This window comes from Prinia subflava, chromosome 2, assembly GCF_021018805.1.
Source record: "Prinia subflava isolate CZ2003 ecotype Zambia chromosome 2, Cam_Psub_1.2, whole genome shotgun sequence".
NCBI lineage: Eukaryota > Metazoa > Chordata > Aves > Passeriformes > Cisticolidae > Prinia > Prinia subflava.
Genome location: NC_086248.1, coordinates 59924848 through 59945715, shown reverse-complemented (window position 1 = coordinate 59945715; position 20868 = coordinate 59924848). Strand labels below are relative to the sequence as shown.

The 20868-nt window shown below is 40.4% G+C and overlaps 1 protein-coding gene across 9 annotated transcripts in view; it reads right to left on the bottom strand.

The window, feature by feature from the left end:
- Positions 1-20868, bottom strand: part of TIAM2 (TIAM Rac1 associated GEF 2) — a 191849-nt gene that overhangs the window by 48071 nt on the left and 122910 nt on the right. For 8 of the 9 annotated variants that reach the window (XM_063390157.1, XM_063390154.1, XM_063390155.1 and 5 more), the window contains 8 exons: positions 17323-17508; positions 16229-16375; positions 12723-12785; positions 8288-8455; positions 5455-5556; positions 4953-5034; positions 3944-4036; positions 2627-2887 (listed from right to left, as the gene is read on the bottom strand). In XM_063390157.1, coding sequence (XP_063246227.1) covers positions 2627-2887; positions 3944-4036; positions 4953-5034; positions 5455-5556; positions 8288-8455; positions 12723-12785; positions 16229-16375; positions 17323-17508 — 1102 coding nt within the window. The remainder of the gene's footprint in view (positions 1-2626; positions 2888-3943; positions 4037-4952; positions 5035-5454; positions 5557-8287; positions 8456-12722; positions 12786-16228; positions 16376-17322; positions 17509-20868) is intronic. The other variant, XM_063390161.1, reaches the window with a different exon arrangement.

Below are 20868 nucleotides of genomic sequence, written 5' to 3'. Positions count from 1 at the left end.
GGCTGGGAAGTGTCCTGGCAGAAAAGGACCTGTGGGTGCTGTCAGCAGCAGCTGAACATGAGCCAGCTGTGCCCAGGGGCCAAGAAGGGCGATGGCATCCTGGCCTGGATCAGCAATGGTGTGGGCAGCAGGAGCAGGGCAGGGATTGTCCCCTGTACTCGGCACTGCTGAGGCTGCACCTCGAGTGCTGTGATCGGTTCTGGGCCCATCACTGCAGGAAGGAATTGAGGGGCTGGAGCGAGTCCAGGGCAACAGAGCTGGGGAGTAGGGTCTGGAGAGAGAGTCCTATGAGGAGTGGCTGAGGGAGCTGGGAGTATTTAGCCTGGAGAAAAAAAGGCCCAGAGGAAACTTTGTTGTTCTCTACAACTCCCTGAAAGGAGGGTGTAGCCAGGTGGGGGTCGGCCTCTTCTCCCAGAGAACAAGTAACAGGACAAGAGGAAATGGCCTCAAGCTGCACCAGGGAATGTTCAAGTTGTATATCAGGAAGTATTTCTCCACTGGAAGGGCAGTTAGGCATTGGAACGCGCTGTGGATGGGGTCGAGTCACCAACCCCACAAGTGTTCAAGAAACAACTGGATGTGGCACTGAGTGCTATGGTTTGGTTGATATGTTGGAGTTTGGTCAAATGTTGGACTTGATGACCTTTAAGGTCTTTCCAACCTTAATGATTCTGTGAATTTCCTAAAGACTGGATATGAATTTAAGAGTCCTTGGCCTCCAAATCCCTGCTCGGATCATTAAATATCCCCTCTACTAATCTAAAATCTTATTCAATTCCTGAGCAACAGGACACAGAACAGTTAAATCCTTTATGATTACCTATTAATTCAAAGTAATGCCATTTTCCTCTGTTTCCATTTGAACTGATCAGGTGATCAGACACTAAGCACTGAATTCAATTAACATGAAAGTTCTTCTCACAAAGCTTAATTTAGAACTATTTGTTCCCTTTCAGAATAAAATAAATCTTCCTTAACTGCTTTTTAGCATAAAAGCAAATATACTATGTCCCTTTATCCACTAGTGCTTAAAGTGTAATACATACTACAGTAATTTCCTATTATAATGGAATATTTGCACAGGTTGCAAATTTATCCCCGAGGAATGAGGAATCTAGTGAATGGACACATACATTTATTACACTGAATACTCGAGGTAATGCTGGCTTATGATATCAAGCCAACAAGCTCGATGATAGCCCTGATATAATTATGTAATTAATTAGCTCTATCATAATTTTTGGTTTATGACACTAACTTTTATGTGCCACTACTCAATTTAATGGCATTTTAAATTGAAATAAGGCCCCTGAGAGAGATGCTACTTACTGAATCACAAATCTTGTATTCGGATTTCTTTTAATTTCAAAAGATGACCTAATAAAATTGCTTTATAATTAAATCCATTCTAACAATTTCTCCTATGTGATTCTTTCTCTTCTCCCATTTTTAATTACGAAAAAAATTCCAATCAGAAAACACTCGCCATCGCAATTATATGCAAAAGTCAGCGATCTCTTTTTGTATCTCTTGCTGCTCCCTTCACACAGCACTGCATCCTGGCTAGCTTTCCTGCAGAATGTTACTAGCATCCTCCAGAGGCAGAGCGACGAAACTGCACCTTTTACACTGAAGAGCTCATTAAATTTGCTTCTATCTTGTTTGAAAAAAAGTCAAGGCGTGGGAAAAAAGGGGAGCAAACCCCCACGTACTTTCTATTTCAGACAGACGTTCACAAGTGTTCTGGTATCACAAGATGTGGATTTCTAGTGAAGTACCATCAGACAAGGGAAGGGAAGAGAGTCCACGGCTCACCTCCACCCATAGTGGCAGAGCCCCTCTATGTGCCACCTCCTATTCCAGCTGAACAGGCACCCCAGCAGTGGACACTGGCACCTCCTTAGGGCTGGGGTTGTGATGCCATCCAGGAGCATTCCTTACCACATAGGCACCTTCTTTGCCTGGTGCTTCTCACATGGCAACCCTTCAGCATCTCAGCCTGACACAGCACTGTTAGGATACATCCTCCACCCAGTGCTTAAAACAGTGGTATTGCATTGAGTAAGGAATATAAGCAGGTAGAAGCAGAACAATCCCCACAAAAGGTCTCCTCTTAGGCTTTATTCTACACCGTGGTTGGTGTACCCAGCAGGAGCACAATATCACTGGATGGGAGCAGAGCTCAATGTCTCCTTTCTGAGGTGATGATGACTATTGCATTGAAGATACCCTTGATGTATGTGGTACTTTGCCACACAGAAAGCATGGCAAACACAGAACAATACTCTGCTTCTGAAAGCCATCACACCATTTCAACCACTGATGCCTGGGAAATGGATGTGTTGGAGATACTCAGGATGACACAGAACAGTTAAGAGAACACTTGATAACACTGGATAGTACAGACAAACAGATATATTATCATTTCCCTGCAGACATAATCATATTCTGTTCAATTTCTGTTCCTTAAAAAATAATAACAGACAGATATTGAGCACAAATGGAACTTAAACAGTTTGTACTTGTGTTTTTAAGGCAAGTACATAATTTTAATAATGACTGAGTTTTAAAAAACAGTGATATTTGAAGTGAGGTGAAAGTAATAGAATTATTGTCAATTACTTACCATTTGCTGTGTTCTTTTTGAAGTTGTCTAGAAACTCCTCCAGGAGCTGTGACTGGTTTGGGGGGGGCAACAAACTCTTTGGGTCCCTGGAAATGTCACCATCTGACCAGGACACACACAAGGGTTGCTGGGTCCCACATTGGCTCGTTCTCACTGTGAGCATTACATTTCTCTCTGAAAACAATAACTCCATCTGCCTGAGATCGAGATCACACACAGCCTCTCCATTTATGCTCAGGATTTCATTGCCTACTCGGAGGCCTGGCAGCATGTGAAAGCCAAGAAAGAAAGAAAGAAAGAAAGAAAAATAGGTAATATAATATACAAAGGGTCACAACCCAAGGCTTGTGCTGGCTCACCTTTTATCTTTTTGGTTTGAATTCAAATAACCTAATTCTACCACAAGCCCATGAGAACCAATGGGAGCTTTATTTCTGCCATAATTATACAGATTGACCTCGTGCTTGCTTACTTTGATAGGTGCTACCCACAGTACAACAATCAAGTTGGTTTTGCTAAAAGATGCTACAGAATTGGGTGGGTGGAGAGCAGCACAGCTTTCAAGAAGACTAGAATAGAGGCACCTCTCACAACCAGATACCATCACTATACAGCACCATAACACATATTTCATCATCTGTGAAGAACAAGGCACTAGTCATGCAGATCAAATTATTCATGCAAAGCTGCAACAACTAAGGATGAATTTTTTGTCAGCTTTTATATAAATCTAAACAGTGGCAAGTTCTGTCTTTCTAAATCAGCAAAACCAAGTAGATATTACTATCAGGTAGCAAATTAATATCTCTGTCTCCATTTCTCTGGGCTATTTTTCAGAGAGCAGAACCCACGTGATCCTCACATGTGCCGATGAAGAGAGGCACAGTCTCTGAGCAGCACAGTGGGAAAGTGCTCACAGAAATGTATCCAGAAAACTATTCTGGGGAGGAAGGCTTCTGCCAGCAAAAGTGGAAACAATGGGTCATAGAAACAGATCAAGCCCATGAAGTTCCCTAGTGTGAGATGAACTCTTTCTCCAGTTTGTTCCTCTGTGCAAAAGCACTCAGCTGGATGGCTGAACACAGACTTTGTCTCCAAGGGTGAACAAGAACTGTCCCCACTACACTGAAAGAATAATTCAGTTACTCTGTGGACACTACTTTTCCCATTATTACATACTTTCCATGGTCTTCAGGAAAGAAAACTGTGAATAGTAAAAGCCAAGAAACATTTCAGACAGCATTACTAAAGCTCCTTCAAGTTTTTGGCCTTGAAAAAGAATGAAAAGTAGTTTTAAACACAAACAGGATACAATACCTTCCTTGTATGCCAGTCCATCAGGGAGAACATCACTTACAAAGATATGTGTGAGATGCTCATTTTCAGCAACTTGAGCTGTGACAGCAAAGCCTGAAGTAAAAGAAATTTAAATCAAATAAACTTTCGGAAACATTTCCCTTTCATTTCCTGTATTTAGTAGACTTTACATGAGAAGGAAGATACTTCTCATGAAAACATACCCATAGAGCATACAGAAATTACCACACAGTTACACAGTCATTGTAAGGCATGTTAAAATTAGTAAGACTTTTCAACTCCCAGAAAATGCCCTTCTCTGCTGTAAAAAAAAATAAGTTTCAAAAAAAAAGTATTTTCTACCTCAGCTCCATGACATTTCCAGAACACAGCACATCCCATCATTACAGTAAGAGTTCTGCAGTGTCCATCAGACGTAGAGATATATTAAAAAACTCCAAAAACTAGAAACCCAAACTATAAAGCAGCAAACTGTACTAGACTAATGAGTGAGAAAGGCCAGACAATAATAATTTAAAATTGACTTGCAGCTAAAGCACAGTACAAAACTGCCTTACAAAGGTATCCTCGCAAGGTATGTAATTATTCCTAGGCATTACTACATCCCATCGACAAAAAGCCTGTCAGAACTAGTTCCAAAGTATACTTTTGATACTGTGCCAACTGAGGATCCCACTACAAAAAAAAAAAAAAAAAAGGCTGACCTTGACCATTGCCTGACTGAGAGCACTTATATTAATCCTGGCAAAGAACGTTCATTTTTCAGAGAAGACCATGCTTCAATTATTTGGCCACTGTAGAGAAATTAGAAAGTGGACACTACCAAAACATAAGAAATGACTTGCTAGTGTAGAACAATCAGTTTAGGTCTTTGTTATAATGCCTCAGGTTCTCTGCAGACTCACACTTTGAGCTGTCAAGGATGGCTCTATCTGCTCTCAGAAACAAAAACGTCCTGAAGAGAGAAAGTAAGCAATGAGAAGAATAAAAAGAATTCCTGAGAGCTTACCATAATCACTTATGTTTTCAGTCTTTGTAAGATGAACATGATAAACATTTAATGGACAAATTTCTATTTCATCATACACCTGTTAGAAAAGAACAGTAGCAGAAGTCATCAAATTATGAAAATGCAAACATCAAACCCCAGACACAGCATGCGAAACAAGCACAATATTCTTTGCATCAAGGCTTGCCACCTTTAAATAGAGAACCTTGTTACCATGTAAGCATCACAGGGAGTGGGACTAAGTAAAGACCAAAACCCCACCCCGGAGTACAAGCTGACTTTACTTTTGTACTAAAAGCCTCACTCAAATCTTCAAACATTTATTGAAGAAAGTGTTTGCAGTGCCTAGCCACTCAGAACTGTGAACCAGAATGACAGAATGAAGTACCAGAGCAGCTTTAAAATCTTATTTTAGATCTAAATTTCTCACATTTGTAGATGATAACTCAACTGCAGCTACAGACATCACAAAACTTTATCTAAAAGGAGTTACACTTTCCTGGTCTACTATGTATTCGTACGGTTCAGGAGCACAATACTCAGTGTTCTCATCAACCAGTCTTCTGAGCTGTAGGCCATAGTGTCTTGGCTCCAGCTGTTTCATCTAAAGAAGAAAAAGAATGGAGTTTGGAATTCATTTTTTATTTCCAGAATCCTAGAAGACAGAGAAGCAACACACACCCAACAAGCTTCTAAAATCATGCAAAAGCGATCTCAAAAAGTAATTTTCAACCTATTTTTCTAGTATAAGCAAAGCTAGATGCATTGCTTAAAATATAAAGTTACAATGCTATTTCTATTTTGCCTTATGATCAAATCCTTTCATAAACACTATGTCTTGGCTATTAGATTAACTGAGCACTAGTATATGTTTTCAAAGACATCTCAAGTCTTCTGTCTTATGCACTGAACACTCACAACTACCTTTTTCTGTGACTACTTCTAATGAGTCATTCTGCTCAGCAGCTTTTGCTTCTGATGTAGAAAACGTGTGTGCACGTACAGGCAGTCAGGAGAGGGGATGGGATGGCAAGCAGGTTCCCTAAGGCTTTGCCTTTAGTAGATTTTATTTTTACTGCTGGGTTTCATTTACGATCAGAGAGTTTCCCCTATTTTCTTTTTTTACCACATGAGGTCAAAGGAAAGATCCTGTCTCAACAGGAAGCCAAAGGGAAATAGGGATATTCCCAAAAGATATGAGCCTGAAAGTGCTGAGCCCCTGATGGGAAGCTCTGAAAAAATCAGGATACTGGTGAGACCATGGCAAAAAACATTTCATTTCAGCATATTAATAGACCACCAATTCTAAAACAGGAGGAAGCAACATTTCAAAAAAAAAGTGGACTGACAGCCTCCCTGAGGGTTATTTAACTCCTTTAACACATCTCAGCAGCTTAAAAAATCTAGCTGTACTGAGTAACTGGTAGTTAACATTTTATTACATGCTACAGTTTATAAGTTACTTGTGTTCTGTATCCTGAAAAATTGATTTCAAATGCACAAGTTTGGTTTTTTTAATATGTGCTATCCAAAAAGCTCATATGGAAAACAGAAATTAGAAAAGTATAAACCTCATAAAGCATGGATGAAGGAAAAAAAAAAAAACCCTAACAACTCTTCTGAACTTTAGCCTTATCCACATAGCATTCAAACATTTTCTGTTAAGAAGAAACATTCCTTACACTCACCAGAGCAGAATGAAAATGTAAGAAGTAAAAGAACCAGGATAGATGAGCAGAAAGTATTCAGCATTAGAGAATGAAAAGCTTTACACACACAATAGAAAGACAAAATAAAACAGAAAGACATTTAAGAAAAAAATCAAGGAATTTAAAACTAAATTTTCATGTGATACAGACAATGAAAATTAAAAGTCAGCTTTATAATTACAAATATTTTGGAATGACAGAATTAGAGAGGTAAGGAATTTCCTTTTCAACCTAATTTTACTTCTATAAATTTTATTTGCTCCTCCAGGGGTCTGGCATGGAACCCTAAGGACTTCGGAATGTCCTGGCTCTTCCCTGCCACCTGGTGGCCGAGTCGTGTATTAAACAATCCCTTCAGCCTGACAGGGTACAGCCAAGTTTTTAAATGTAAAGCCAAACATTAAACATTTTCTCAAGGATTCAGTCTCCACCGGGAGAAGCCACGAGAAGATAATTTCTTCTGAACGATGCCCTGGAGATGCATTGGGACTCGCCTAAATCAGAGTGCTCATTTTGATTTTAAAAAATATAGTTTATTCTGGATTGTTAAAAGCTTTGCTTTTTTTTTTTTTTTTTTTCACCCAATATTAGCACATGAAAAGAGCCATTAAATTGGGCCCTTTCCTCCATTAAAGCCTCAAAATTCATTAACTTCAAGCTAGCTCAATGAGTTCACAGGGAAATCCACTGTAACCTATGCCAAAAGCTACAGCTGGATCTTGTCTGGCACAGAACTCCTTTTTTTCCTGTTTTTCCCCTTGTGAAGTAAATAAAATATATTTACCAGTTGGCCAGAAAACAGAAATTGGGGGTAGAGAGTTATGTTTCCCAAAAAGCTGTTTAGCATAATTTAAGTTACTCAAATCACGAAGTTTTAGAACTAGGAGCTAAATTCAAGCACTGATATGTATGGAGGCAGAAACATGAGGTAGGTTACAATGGTCCAGAGGTGCTGGTGTTTGGTCTGTGGCTAAAACTGGTATTTCTATTTTACCTTCAACCCGTGACTCAGTTTTCTGTTCCATGATCTACAAAAATCCCTCTCATATTGCTAGCACTGACTTTCACAAGTGAACTCACTCTTAGAAATTCACATATAGAGCTTGTATTTAATTAGAAAGGTCCTTTCAGAAGCAAACCTATAGGATGGCGTTTGTCACAGAAATCTTAAATATCTTAATCTCCTGGCTCTAACTCAACTCAAGTCCCTGTTGCTCCTCTGTGATTAATTTGCACAGAACAACCAGGTTTGCTGCAAGGACAACAGAGAGTGGACACGTGCTGAGACTTCCCAGGGCTGAGTACCTGGCACACTGTTGCTGCTCTTGAAGTACCCCCTGTGGGCTGTCTCCAGCAACACTTTTTGAAAACCTTTCCACAACCCTGCTGCCTTGGCTACGGCACATAAAAACTACAGCTAAGGAAACAGAGCAATGTGCCTTGAAACGGTGACAGGGAGATGCTTATTATGTATTATTAGTATTATATGTTATGTCATTACTGTATTATTATATATAATGATAATCTTATCACAGTTTTCCCTATTTGTGCATCCACTGATATACTACCTTCCTTCTAGAGTCCACAGCTATTGACAAGGCGAAATTGTGCATGAAAAACAAGTACCTTGCATGCCAAAGACAAAACATCCTCCACCCTGTGCTCTGGCTTGAGTGTCAGCGCCACTGCTTGGCCATCACAGAAATGAACATACGTCTGTGTTTCCCAAGCGTTCTCCTTCTGGACACTCTCTGGCACTGAGCAGTAGACATTCAAAAAATCGTCGACTTGCTGCTGGAAATAAGGGAGAAAGGTATAACGTGTGCATGTTAAAAAAAACAAAACAACAAAACAAAAAAGTGCAATTACATTAGCAGTTTGCAGTGGCCATGTATTCAAAACCAGTGCTGTGTATTTTCCCCAAGGCAAGCCAGGGAAAGAGTTCTGTTACCTGCTCTCATTCATGTCGAAGACCTGATTTTCTAGAGCTCAGACAGAACTCGCTGTGCTTTCCCATCCTGGAATTTCATGCCTTTATCTCATACTAATCACTGATTTAACTGACTGTGGAAATATGTAGCTACCTGGTATATGACAGTGGAAATAAATTTTTAAGAAGAACTGACAACTACAATTTTACCTAACAAATAAATGTAAAATAACTCTGTAAATTAAATACATAAATAACCGGAATTACCATCATTTTGTCAGAAAATGACAACAAAATGCCAGCAGAGAGCACCGTGGAGCAAGGCTAGCCATAACAAAACAAAGGACTAAAGAAAGTGCTCCTATTCTATTTACAGTTTGAGAACATCGTGTTTCATTGGCAGCAGAGGGTATTTGCCTGTTTACCAGCTTGCTCCACATTCTCCCTCTTTCCAATGCCACTCGGCTTGATCAAATAACATCAGTCCTAAATAAATTCCCTGTCACTTTCTCACCCTTCACTTTCACACTTTCTCCTGTACTGCACTTGAGGCTGCATGTTTCAAAGGAAGCCACGCTAGGAGAAGACAAACACCAAAATCTGTTCAGAATTTGGAGTTTCACATGTTATTTGGGCCAGCCTATTTGCACATCACACTTCTATCAAGGCATTTAAGTTTGTGCAGATGGTGTCCCTTGATTGTCCATGCAGTCACTGGAAAGGGACAAAAACTCCACAGAGTGGCAAGACTTCCATCCAAGGCATATCTTAAGATACGCTGAGCTGTTCTCAGATATCTCTACCTCTTTCATGCTTTCGTTAGTACTTTTTGTTTGTTTGTTGGGCTGGGGGGGATTTGTTGCCAAATAAAGACCCTTGATTACACAGTTCTGCCCCCTCTCCACTGGGACACAAGCCCAGCAGTGCACCGCAATTAAAAGCTGCTGTAAAAGCTGCACAGGGACTCTTTCCCTTGCTGCAGGCAACAAAGTTATTGACAACAATCTGTCAATAGCAACAGAGAGACCAATATTATTTTCTTTTTGCAAATAACAACTGTGGCTGTAAAAACGATGAAGCAAGGAACTGTATCCAGGTAATCACCAAACAACGCAGGAATTCAGGTTACAGACAACCCAGATTGTGGCATAGTAATAATGTGATGCCAGAATAACACTGGTTTGGTGGAATAATATTAATGAACTAAGTCTGTTCATTAATCTTGTCTGTCTTGCTCAACCGTCCCTTTTAACTAGTTGAACATGAAATTTCAATTAACACAGGTGATGGAAATCCTACTGAAATCTATCAACTTATACATAACAGGAGTCATGTTACGTACTGCAATTAACGTAGTGTTGAAATCTACACCAGGTGAAGTTTGACCTTGGTGGCTGTAGGTACAGCCTGCTCGTGATGCTGGTGATGCTGAAGAAGATCACTCCCGTGGAACTCTCATCCTCCCAGCACTAAATCAACTGCCTGAGAATGAAGCCTGACCTACCTCCACAGTGTAAATAATAGAAAGGAGAAAGGGGGCAAGGAGGCAAGGCAGGAAGGCTGCGAAAGATTAGCACAAATGAGTGAGGCTGAATTTTCCTGGTGGCTTCCTCCAGGGAAAACCAGTGCTATGCTTGCCTCAGCAATGGAGGCTTGCAACTACTTCAATGGTTTATTGCCCTGCAACACTAGCCCTTCAAATCTGTGCAACTGAAATAAATCTCGCTATTTCCAGAGATGAAAAAACCCATAACCTCATATCATAGAGGATTAAGGTGATGAGAAATAGGTTCAAGGCCACCTTTTGATATAAGCTTTTATAACAGGACAGAAAGCTCTGCAGCCAACATGAGCCACATCCTTTCCTTGCCATGTACACTGATGCTCAAGCATACAATTTGAGATAAACTTCCTCTGTTATTAAACATGACTGCAGTTCCTTAACTGCAGTCAAGAAGCCGTTGCTTCATCCACATTTTCCGTCTCAGAAAATCTGACATGAAAAGGGTTTTTTTTTTTCCTGTTATGCCTGCATTGACCAATTCCACAATAGTTCATTCATTCACTGCCACATGAAGTTATAACAACCCATCCAATTTTCCAGAAAGAGGTGCCAGGATTTGCAGACTGTCACATGTTGTGCCACAGGGCTGCTGCAGCACCAATAGGTTACTTCAGAATTTCCTCCCACTAGTTGCCTCTGGTTTTATCATCCTTTTCAGGGAAAATACAGCTTCCTTGGCAGACTTCACTATTTGTCATTTGCTGCCCTCCACAGACAGCACTTCATAAAAGTTTTGATGCTGTTTTTGTTGGTTTTTTTTTTTTCATTTTAAATCAGCCAGTGAAACCAGGCTGATGCCAGAGTAACGGTTTTCAAAGTTATGATGAATCATTTCTGAGTTGTCGTATGATTCACCAAAATGTCAGGATCTTAAAAATGCCCACGCTGTATTTAGTACCCATTGAAAAAAAGGTTTCAGAAATCGGGTTGAAATAATAAGGAAAAAAAAATGTTTTTCTAGTTCCAGAGCTCTGCTCAGCACCTAAATTGTGTGGGTTTTCCTAATCTTGAAAGACAACCCTGCTAAATTTTTAATTCTGGCCTAAAACCTGCAGCCACCTCTGATGGTTCCCCTCTACCTGGGGAACAGGACTGTGAGCCCCTGCCTGAATTTGGAGAAGGCTGCTTTATTTAGAGCTGGGACAAGGAGACAGACTTTGTCTCTTTGCTGACACTTCAAAGAGAGAGCATTTCATTCTGCCTGCTCCCTAGTGCCTCCAAAACATTTCTCTGTCTCTTCAGAAGTGTTCAGGAGGAGTAAATGCTCTTGTTAGGCCAGAGGACAAGAGAACCACAGCAGACCCTCTTGTACAAGGCAGCTCCATCAACGTCCCAGCACCGAGGGAGTTGGCATCCAACCAAGGGATTGGTGTCACAGCCCTTCAGGAGAAACCTTCAGGGGCTGGGCCCAAGAGACTTGGCCACTTCTCATGTGGCAAACCTTTCCACGTTTCAGCATGTTTGAACAGGAATGAATTGTGTTTGCTGTCTCTGAGATGGGACATGGATGCCATGTCACACCATACACATTGGTACACTTTGGAGGAATTTGTTAAGCGTTCTCTACAGGAGTTGATTTCAACCCCATAATTACAATTTCTTTTGAAAAGAGAGGAGTGATTTGGTTTAAATACTTTCCCACTCCAGGAAATAACTGGCAAGTGGACAAGTAACAAAGGGAATTCGGGTATTTCAATCCACTTTTTCAAAGAGCCGACAAAATGTGAAGATACTTTCAGCAGGCAAAACAGTGTTAAAGGATTAGCTGCTGTCACTGGGAGATGTCCTTGCAGACTGGGGGATGGCAACACTATGCCCCAGGGAGACTGAAAGAATGGAGAAGGACCATGAGTGAGGGCAGACAGGGAAAAACAGCAGATCTTCTCCTCCTGGCATCAGAGAACATCAATCACAGCTATTTTTTGGGTAATGCAGCTGAGGGATGCTCCATCCTTCTCCTTTACTTGGGCAATCTCCAGCTTTATATTAAATCTCACTTCTCTGATGGGATGGTCCACAGACTTTTCATAGATTTTACTGCCTTAAAACTCAAAATACAAAGGTTCTGTTGATGCAGAAAAAGGGGGAAAATATACCTTGGGTTTCATCCCATCCCTGTAAACCATCAAGGTCAGTTTGGACAGGACTCTGAGCAGCCTGATCTAGTTGAAGACTTTCGTGTTTATTGCAGGGGGTTGGACTAGACAACCTATAAAGGTCTCTTCCAGTCCAAACCATCCTATGATTTGCCATTCTGTGAAGGATGCTTTCAAACAAGCTTGGCCCTAAGTCTCTCTCACAGTGTACAGACTGTATGCATTAGTGTGTGAAGAAGCTTCTGGGGGGTTGGTTTGACTTTGTTTTGTTTTTTAAAGCTTACCATGAATGCTCAGAAACTTATATTAAAGTAGTTTCATTAGCAGAGTTATAATCCTGTCATCTAACAATAAATACATTTTATGAACCTCTTTAGGTCTCTGAAACAGCCCCACCATTACCTTAGAGAAATGCATTCCTAGAGAAATTCAGAAACATGATGATGCAGAATGAGAACAGGCATATCATACCTCAGCAGAGTTGGCTGAATTCTGCACGCCAGCAAATCCATGTCCTCCTGCTGAATCAAACACCTATTGAAAATATCACAGATAAATAAGTAGGTTGAACAAATAAACACCTTTACTTCTTATCTGTTTTGGGTAAATCCACTGAAAAAAACCAAAAATTAAACTAAATTAAGGAATATATATCAACCTGCTAAGCCCCAGGGATCTTTTTGTACTTTTTATTGCTTTGTTCTGACTAGAAGTAATAAAGAAATACAACTCTCTCCATATAAAGAAAATTTAAGCAGATTTTCTCTTTTAACCTACATGCACACTCCGATTCAAATACATATAAAACACGTTCTTGTTTTTTCCTATCTACTATTTAGTAATAAGATAAAAGTAATTTACCTTCAAATCATACACTATATTGGAATTACAAATTTCACTCTTCTGGATACTGATAGGGAGAGCTACAAATCTCATCATGACTTCAAGGGACTATTTTAAATCACTGTTGCTGGTTTCTAAAACCTTCTACCTACAGTTTTTCATCTTTTCTAACCAGTTTTCTTGGCACTATCGATTGAAACTTTTAGCTTAGCTTTAAAAGCAGAGTTGACCCAAACCCCACGCTATTAATTAATGAAATTAGCTGATTACTGTGTCTGCTTTGGAAGTGATGAAGGCAGGACCTGAGATGTACATTGCCCACGTGCTTTGAAAATTTAACAACTGGTATCCCACAAAGGTGCTGAGCTTATTAATTCTTTTGTTTGGGGTTTTTTTTAATCCAATAAATGGCTATGGATACAGTATTTCAGTGATAAGGCTGGTGTAAACACGAGGATAGACCTATACACTTTATATATGACATTAAGATTTGCAATAACATTACCTTCCTAAACTGCAAATTTAAAAAAACATTTCTTTAACTCCTGCAGTCAACAAATTAGGACAATATCACACTTACAGCTGAGCTTTTGGGGAGTTTTAGTATTAGCAAAAGCCTTTCAGATAATCCAAAACAACAACAAACTCTAGATTTCATACAAAATCCAGTTTCTGCCAATGCAAATAAAGAGTGCCACTTCTGAACTTCCTGGTCTCACCCACAGATGTAATCAAAGTATTTTATTCCTTATGATTTGTCAAAACAGTTCACCATTTAGACATAAGAAAGCAGATAAGCATTTAAGAAACTGAGGATAATGTGAGCCTAGACATCCCCCATCTGCTACAGCACAGTTTTAACTGATTTGTAGGACTGAGCTACTTCATCAATGTTTACCAAAGCTTCCCAGTACAGAAACTTTGAACTTTCTTATTAATGCCATAAAAATAAACAAGATAAAATTACAAACTTCTCTGACACAATGATATTCAAGAACATACCATCTGATTTTGAAGCTAGAGTACTGTACATTAAAACATACCATCTACAGTCAAATGAACTTAAATCCAAGAAAGCAAGACTTTTTTTAATCTATTGTTTGACAAAAACATTTCAACACAATGAGCAGAGAAGTAAACTCCACTTCTCTGCTTAACCCAGCTGGCTGAAAGAGACAAGAAAGTTATCCTCAGGCCTATTCTGATTTTGATATAGAATTATGTGCATATACACAAGTCTGAGCAAGGATGTGGGTGTTTTCAGCCATCTTCTAGGTTCATGGGTCAGTTTTCAAGCCATGCCCATAAAAATTCCTCACTTTTATGGGCAACACTCAGCATTTACATTTCCTTGGATTGCAGGATGTTTAATTACAGAAAGAAAAAAAAAATCAAGAGTCTCAGCTTGTCTATGAAAATGAAAACATTTTTGGCCCAGCTGGTTGCAAGGTTTGGAATAGGAAGGGTAATGTCCCATTGGGGGCACCTCTGCCTTCCCAGGCCTTCCTTCTCTTTGCCCAGAAAAGCACTGGGAGGGCAGCAGGAGCCTCTCCTTGCCCAGATATAAGATTCCCTGTCCCTGAGCTCCACAGAATCCCCTTCATGGGCTATAAAGCACAAGAGAAGACGTATTACCCCGTTAAAAACAGTGCGAGGTATCAGCTCTGCTGGGAACAGAGCTAAAGGGCATAACATTCCTTCCCTCAGGGCTCATATTAATAAAGAAATAAAGGTGCAGGACTCCCAGACCAGACTCTGCTGCTGAGAAACACAGGGGAAGTTATATGAAAAGGATGACCTAGGGAAAATTTCTGCTTTAGTTCCTTCTTTTTTTAAGACAGGCTTGAGTTTTATTAATCAATTTCACCATGTTAACACACCTCGATCAATATGCTAAAATGTGTAACAGCAGAAGTTTAATGCCAGTGATATTTACCTATTAAAAATACAAATCACTAGACCAGAAAATCCTGATGTGTTCTTTTGCAACATTGGATCTGTTGGCTCAGCTCTGTGTCTATTGCAGGACATGTACAGATAGGCTTGTTTAAATGCTCTGTAACAGACTACCAGACATGCAAGAGCAGCCAATTTTCAAGTGCTGATCAGAGATTTTGTGACTAATAAAACCAAGGAACAACAGGAACACAGTTACCTAATGAACAATGCACAAAATATTGCTTTGCAGGAGCAACAGCAGATATGGCAGAGGCTGGTGAAAACAGTAGTGTTTCAAGTGAGAGTGCACCTCTGTAGCTTCTGCCTCACTGACAAGACGTGTCTCTGCTCTTATTTACATTTTCTTTCAGAGAAAAGGCAGCAAACTTTTGTTTTCATATAACTGAGCTTTTATTGAGAAAACACAGACTCCTGAAGTGTGCAGCTTGCACTAAACGTAAGCATGGCCCAGTTGTTTCAGAAGGAGAAAAAGATGCTGTGTTTTCACCAGCAATGCAGCCCTTCAGTGGGGGCACACATCAGCACAGTCCCACTCCCAAGAGCCAGCCTGACCCTGCACACCAAACCAGTGCCAAGTCTTCAGTAAACTCGTCTCGAACTATTTGTCAGCTGTCTATACTGAAAGCTGACTCCCTGCATGACTGAAGTCTTTTCCTGGTGGCTAAAATGCACTTCCAGGAAATGTGTGTTGCTTTAAGAGGCCATGCCAAAGATGTCTGTCTTTGCAGAGTGTCTTTTTCCCTCGAAGACTCACCTATGTCACTCTATATTGAATTGCAACAGTGCTTCAGAGTCCGAGTCACAAACAAGCACACATTGTGTTAAGGACTGTGCATAGAGGCTATCTTAAAAGAAACCCTACTTCCAATCAGTTTGCAATGTGCCAGAGGGGATGTTTTGTCATAAAGTCCAACCTGATGCTCTTATGCTGATGATAATTAAATTACTGGGTCAAAACCTGTCATTCACCAATCTTATTTATCACAACCCCCCCAAATTAGACATATATCCTTCAAAGGTGATGATCCCATTGCAAGTTTGCCACACCTACTGAAACCTTGGATGCAGATTTGATGGACAAATGTCTTCTACCCTGTGTACCAACAGCAGAGGGTACAGGATGAACCCCAGAAGAAACAAGCTGTTCTGTGCTATCCCCAACAAATAAGACCTACCTGAGTTATGGAAGGTCGCTTTTCTTTTCCTTTTCTTGCCAATGTGTCCAGTCCTTTCAGAGAGGAAAATAAACCCTTCTTATTTCGAACCCTTTGTGACAGAGACAGGGTACGTTTCCTGAGAGCAGCTTCATCCCTGGAGCAGATCTGTTTAAACAGAGACAAACCCTCCTGTATCACTTTCATAACAGCACAATATTGACAGTTATTTCAACCTGAGGCATCAAATGGGGGTTACTTCAGTTCATCTCAGTGTAATATGCAAAAGTGCAAGGACAATGTTTTAAACTTTCAGCAGTGATGCTTGTTTCAGTATTCCAGGGGCGTGGCAGCATAACTTTTTGTCATGGGGCAAAATTAGAAGCCATAGGAAGGGAGAATCTGAGAAAACATTGCTCTGTAAAACAAAAGCTAATGAAAAGGCTCTGAAGAAGAATGATAACCTATCATTCAGATATCAAATTGTTACAGGAAGGCAGACTCTCCAAATTGCCAAGCATAGGAGATAAATGCTATGGCATTGAGTTATTAACAAGGAATGGCAAAAACCACACAGATAAAAACAGTGCAGAGAGGAACACATTCCCTGGTGTCTTTCAGTACTACTCTTCAGACTTCACATGCAGCAAATGTGGTCCAGCCCTCTCTGCCAAGATCAGCCTTGCAGCCCTGCCAAGGTTAAAGAGCAGAGGCAAACCTGCTACTGCTGTACTTCCCTTGATGCTGACGGGGTGGCAACAGTTTACAGCAGCTGAGGATCTCATTCATTCTTCTTTAGAAACACAGCCCACAGCTCTTAAAAAAGGGACATTTAATTTTGAATTGTCTCTAGCTTTAGCCTGTTCTAAGAATACTTCCTTTTTAGGAGGGAGTCCAAGTCTGGAGTCCTCTGGGGGGAAAAAAAAACCCCTCATTGCCATATCCTGTAGAAGAAAATGTATTTGCAGTCAAGGAGCAGGCAGAGAGGGTGAGAAGGGTACAGGGCTGCCTAAGCAAAGCATGTGGGTGCAGCCATGTATTATCTGAGCACAACTCCACATCTAAGCACATGGTGCTTTGGTGTAACACACCCATGAAAGCGCATTCAGACTTACCAGTGCATGGAAGGATGAGACAGAGAAAATGCCGAGCCTCCCTAGCGCCAGTTTTGAGGGACGACTGGCAGCAGCCAGAAGGCTCTTTGGGTTTGGGAGCTCCCCACCTTGCAAACTGGATAGGTAACATCGCATTCGGAAAAGGTCCATGTTAAATTTTTCCAGGTTCTGTTCCCATTGCTGAATCTGTTTGGATATAAAAAGGGACAATTAAATGGGGGAAAAATGTCTTGTGGGCTGCACTGAAAATTCAAGTGCTTCCCCAAACCCATAGTAAATTGCTTTCATCTGGTAGTATATGAATTAGATTAGTTACTCTCTGCCAAAACACATTCAGTCATATTGTGTTACCTCAATCCAAAAGATGACTTGAAATAAAACAAAGCTGGTGGTCTTACACACATACTGACAAGATGAACATACCATGAACTTCGGGTAGTTTGATAGCCACAAAAACAATTACATAAAAACACAACCCTGTGGTTCACAAAGGCTTTTTTTTTTTTTCTTCTTTCTTCCCTCCCACCATCTCCTTCTTTTTGGAAATCAGTCTTGTTTTTTTTAGCTTAGATTGTGTAGCTGGCTGGCTGAAAGCAAAGTAGAAAACAGGTACTCTAACACACTGTGCAAAGCAAAGTATCTACAGTTCTATGTTCTCTTACTTCTTTACTACCATCCTACAGTTCCTCTAAATGTAAACAGGAGACAATACTTGTGGTTCTTGCTCTGACTAATAGGGTAATACATGATTATACCCAGGCAAACTGCAAAAAAAAGCTATATAGACACAATGCAAATGACTGTATCATAAGTAGGAATGTAAATATGCAATTCTTAAAATATATCTAGCACAGGTACATGAAGATGTGACAACCCAGTTTCAGTGTAAAATTAGGAAAGTGAAGACTCACATATTTACTAGACTGAAAGCTCTGAATCAAGGTTTAGATGACAGATTTTTAGATATTTGTGTAGATACACATTCATTTTAACAAACATATTCACATTCATTTAAAACATACACACTTATTTAAACATATATTCTTATGCACTGCACCAAAGTCAAATTTTGCTCTTCATTTCCCCAATTTACATACTGGTAGTTGCTGCAAAAATCTGCCCTGCAGATTGTACAATTAATGTACAGCATACAGTAATACCTGTAAGTAGTACAAATAAAAAAGGCAGCAAGCACTGATAACTGAGAAGGCAGAAAAGGCACGTCCATTAGGTCAAGGTACACCAAGCTCGTGTGCTGATGATTGCTGAGGTCCCCTGACAACACTGACCTTCCAATGTCAGCTCCAATCCCTGCACGCTGCCTGCTCAACACGTGGTTCAGGGCTCTGGAGAAAGTCTGTCACCTTTTCTCTAATGAGCGTTGGCTTCATACCTTTTTCTGGCACACCTGCCTGTCCCCACATGCCCAGGACATTACCACCTCACACTGAGATTAGCCAAGGCTGGGACAAGCACCTTTGTGACTCGGGAAACAAGCCGACAAATATAAAAACCTCAGGTGGACTATGCCCTTTAGGCTCGTTTAGAAGCAAAATCAGTTCAGTTTCCTTATAATGCTGCCAAGTATTTCAAGAATTAAGTATTTTGCCACTTTACTTTCAAGAATGAAGAAGTAAGCAAAGAAAGGGCCAAATAGGCCCTGTTAACAAAACAGACCTAAGGTTCGTGCAACAACTGATAGAGACTCCACCCAGTCCAGCTTCCTTACATATGCGCTCACAAATTTTAGCATCAGTTACTTTTGGAAGTAAGAGGTAAATCTTATTTGATGAGGAGGGTGAAGAAAGGGAAGACAAGATACCATTTTGTACAGGTATGAATGCAAAATTTTAATTTACGGTACACTTAAAAAATCTTTCAAATAATAACTATTAAAAGCAAAAAGGAGAATTTACAAAAGCTTATCATGAGATCAATTCTCAGAAGTCTAATGAAAATGGATAGAGACATACACATAACTATGATGCCTTGCCTAATCTCTCCTCACAAACATTTGACACTCCCATCCCCTGCACTCCAGAAAGAATAATCTTTGTTTTCCTTGGGCTTATTTGATAATTTTCCCTTTTTTCTTTTGCTTTCTTTGTGCTCTCAGATGCTTCTCAGAGCATTCTTCTGCTTGCCAGTACTTTACACATGGGACAACTCCAATAGGGGATTGAGAGATGAGCACTTTGTCTGTGTCAGCATCCAACTAGAATGAAAACATGGTTGTCAGCTTTTCACAAAGCCAAAAGCTACAAGCTCAGGTAATGCCTTTCCCTTCGAGATGACACCTCTGTGGGTACACAGCCAAGCCAACTTTTAATAGCTCAGGAACAGAGCAAGCCTTGTTCTGGGCTCTGCTGGAGTGGAGCATCCTGTCCTCATTGAACACAGGCTGAGCACAGGCATCTTGTGTGTCTTAGGCTTCTTCAAAATCCCCATTAAACATTTGCATGAAGTTGTATTTTAAAATGAAGATAATCTAAGAAGGGGGAGTGGGGTATGACATGGGAGCATTCTGAAGAAATAATTAAATTACAGTGTTTATCAGTCACACAGGATACTGGCTAATCAGCTCCAAAAGCATCGGTAATCACAATCTTACATTTAATGGCATTAGCAAAAGCTGTAGGCAAGGAATTTCTGGGATTGTCTTGTAGTCTTATCAAAACCAGGGATGGCTGGAACCAATTGGAAACCATGAACCAATACCAGCTGCTATTTGTCTAAGGCTTTTAAACTATGATAATTCTTCCTAGAGATTTATATTCTTGAAGACTAAACGGGAGAAGCACACAAATAAAAAAGCAACAACTTCAAAGCACAGTATGACCTGGTCCATGAAGTTAATTTACAGCCTGCAGACTTGCTGGTGCAATCCCTATTCTGCTATTGTGTGAGGCAAATCTCTGCCCCACGTGGGAGGACTACCTGAAAGAAGGCTCAAGGACTTAACTTCATCATGCACAGACAAAACGGCCCTTTTGAAATCTGCTCGAAAGCAAAAAGGAAAAAGTGGATGCAGCAAACAGCTGTGGGAGCAGGAATGGGTGACAAAGGCTAACACCAGCATGAAGTGAGTCTGAAAAGAGATAAGAGATATGGCCCCAAGTGAGGTACACCAAGACAAGTGAGTGTATATGAAATGTGAAAGCATTAAAGGGTTTTTTCCAGAGGCAAGGGAGAATGTCGTTGTCAGTCCAGGTAAATGTTAAGCAAGGATTTCTCAGTTTAATGGCAGCATGAAAGAGCTTGGGAGAAAGGCAAGAGGAGGCACCCAAATAAAGGCACTGAACTTAGCAGGATCCTGTCAGGTAGAGTGGAAAAGGAAGTTGTGGTAGAGAGATAAAAAGGAGTAAAATGTGGGAAGCCTTGAGAATTATGTAGCCTGGACCACCAGGAGAACTCATGCAAGGAAGTCTGGTGCAAGAACAAGACAGTAATTATGTGAGGGGTGAGCTTTTGCATCAAAGACTTAGTGCAGGAATGAGCTCTTAAGAGTTAACATACAAAGGAAGATCAGCATGGCACTTTCAGCAG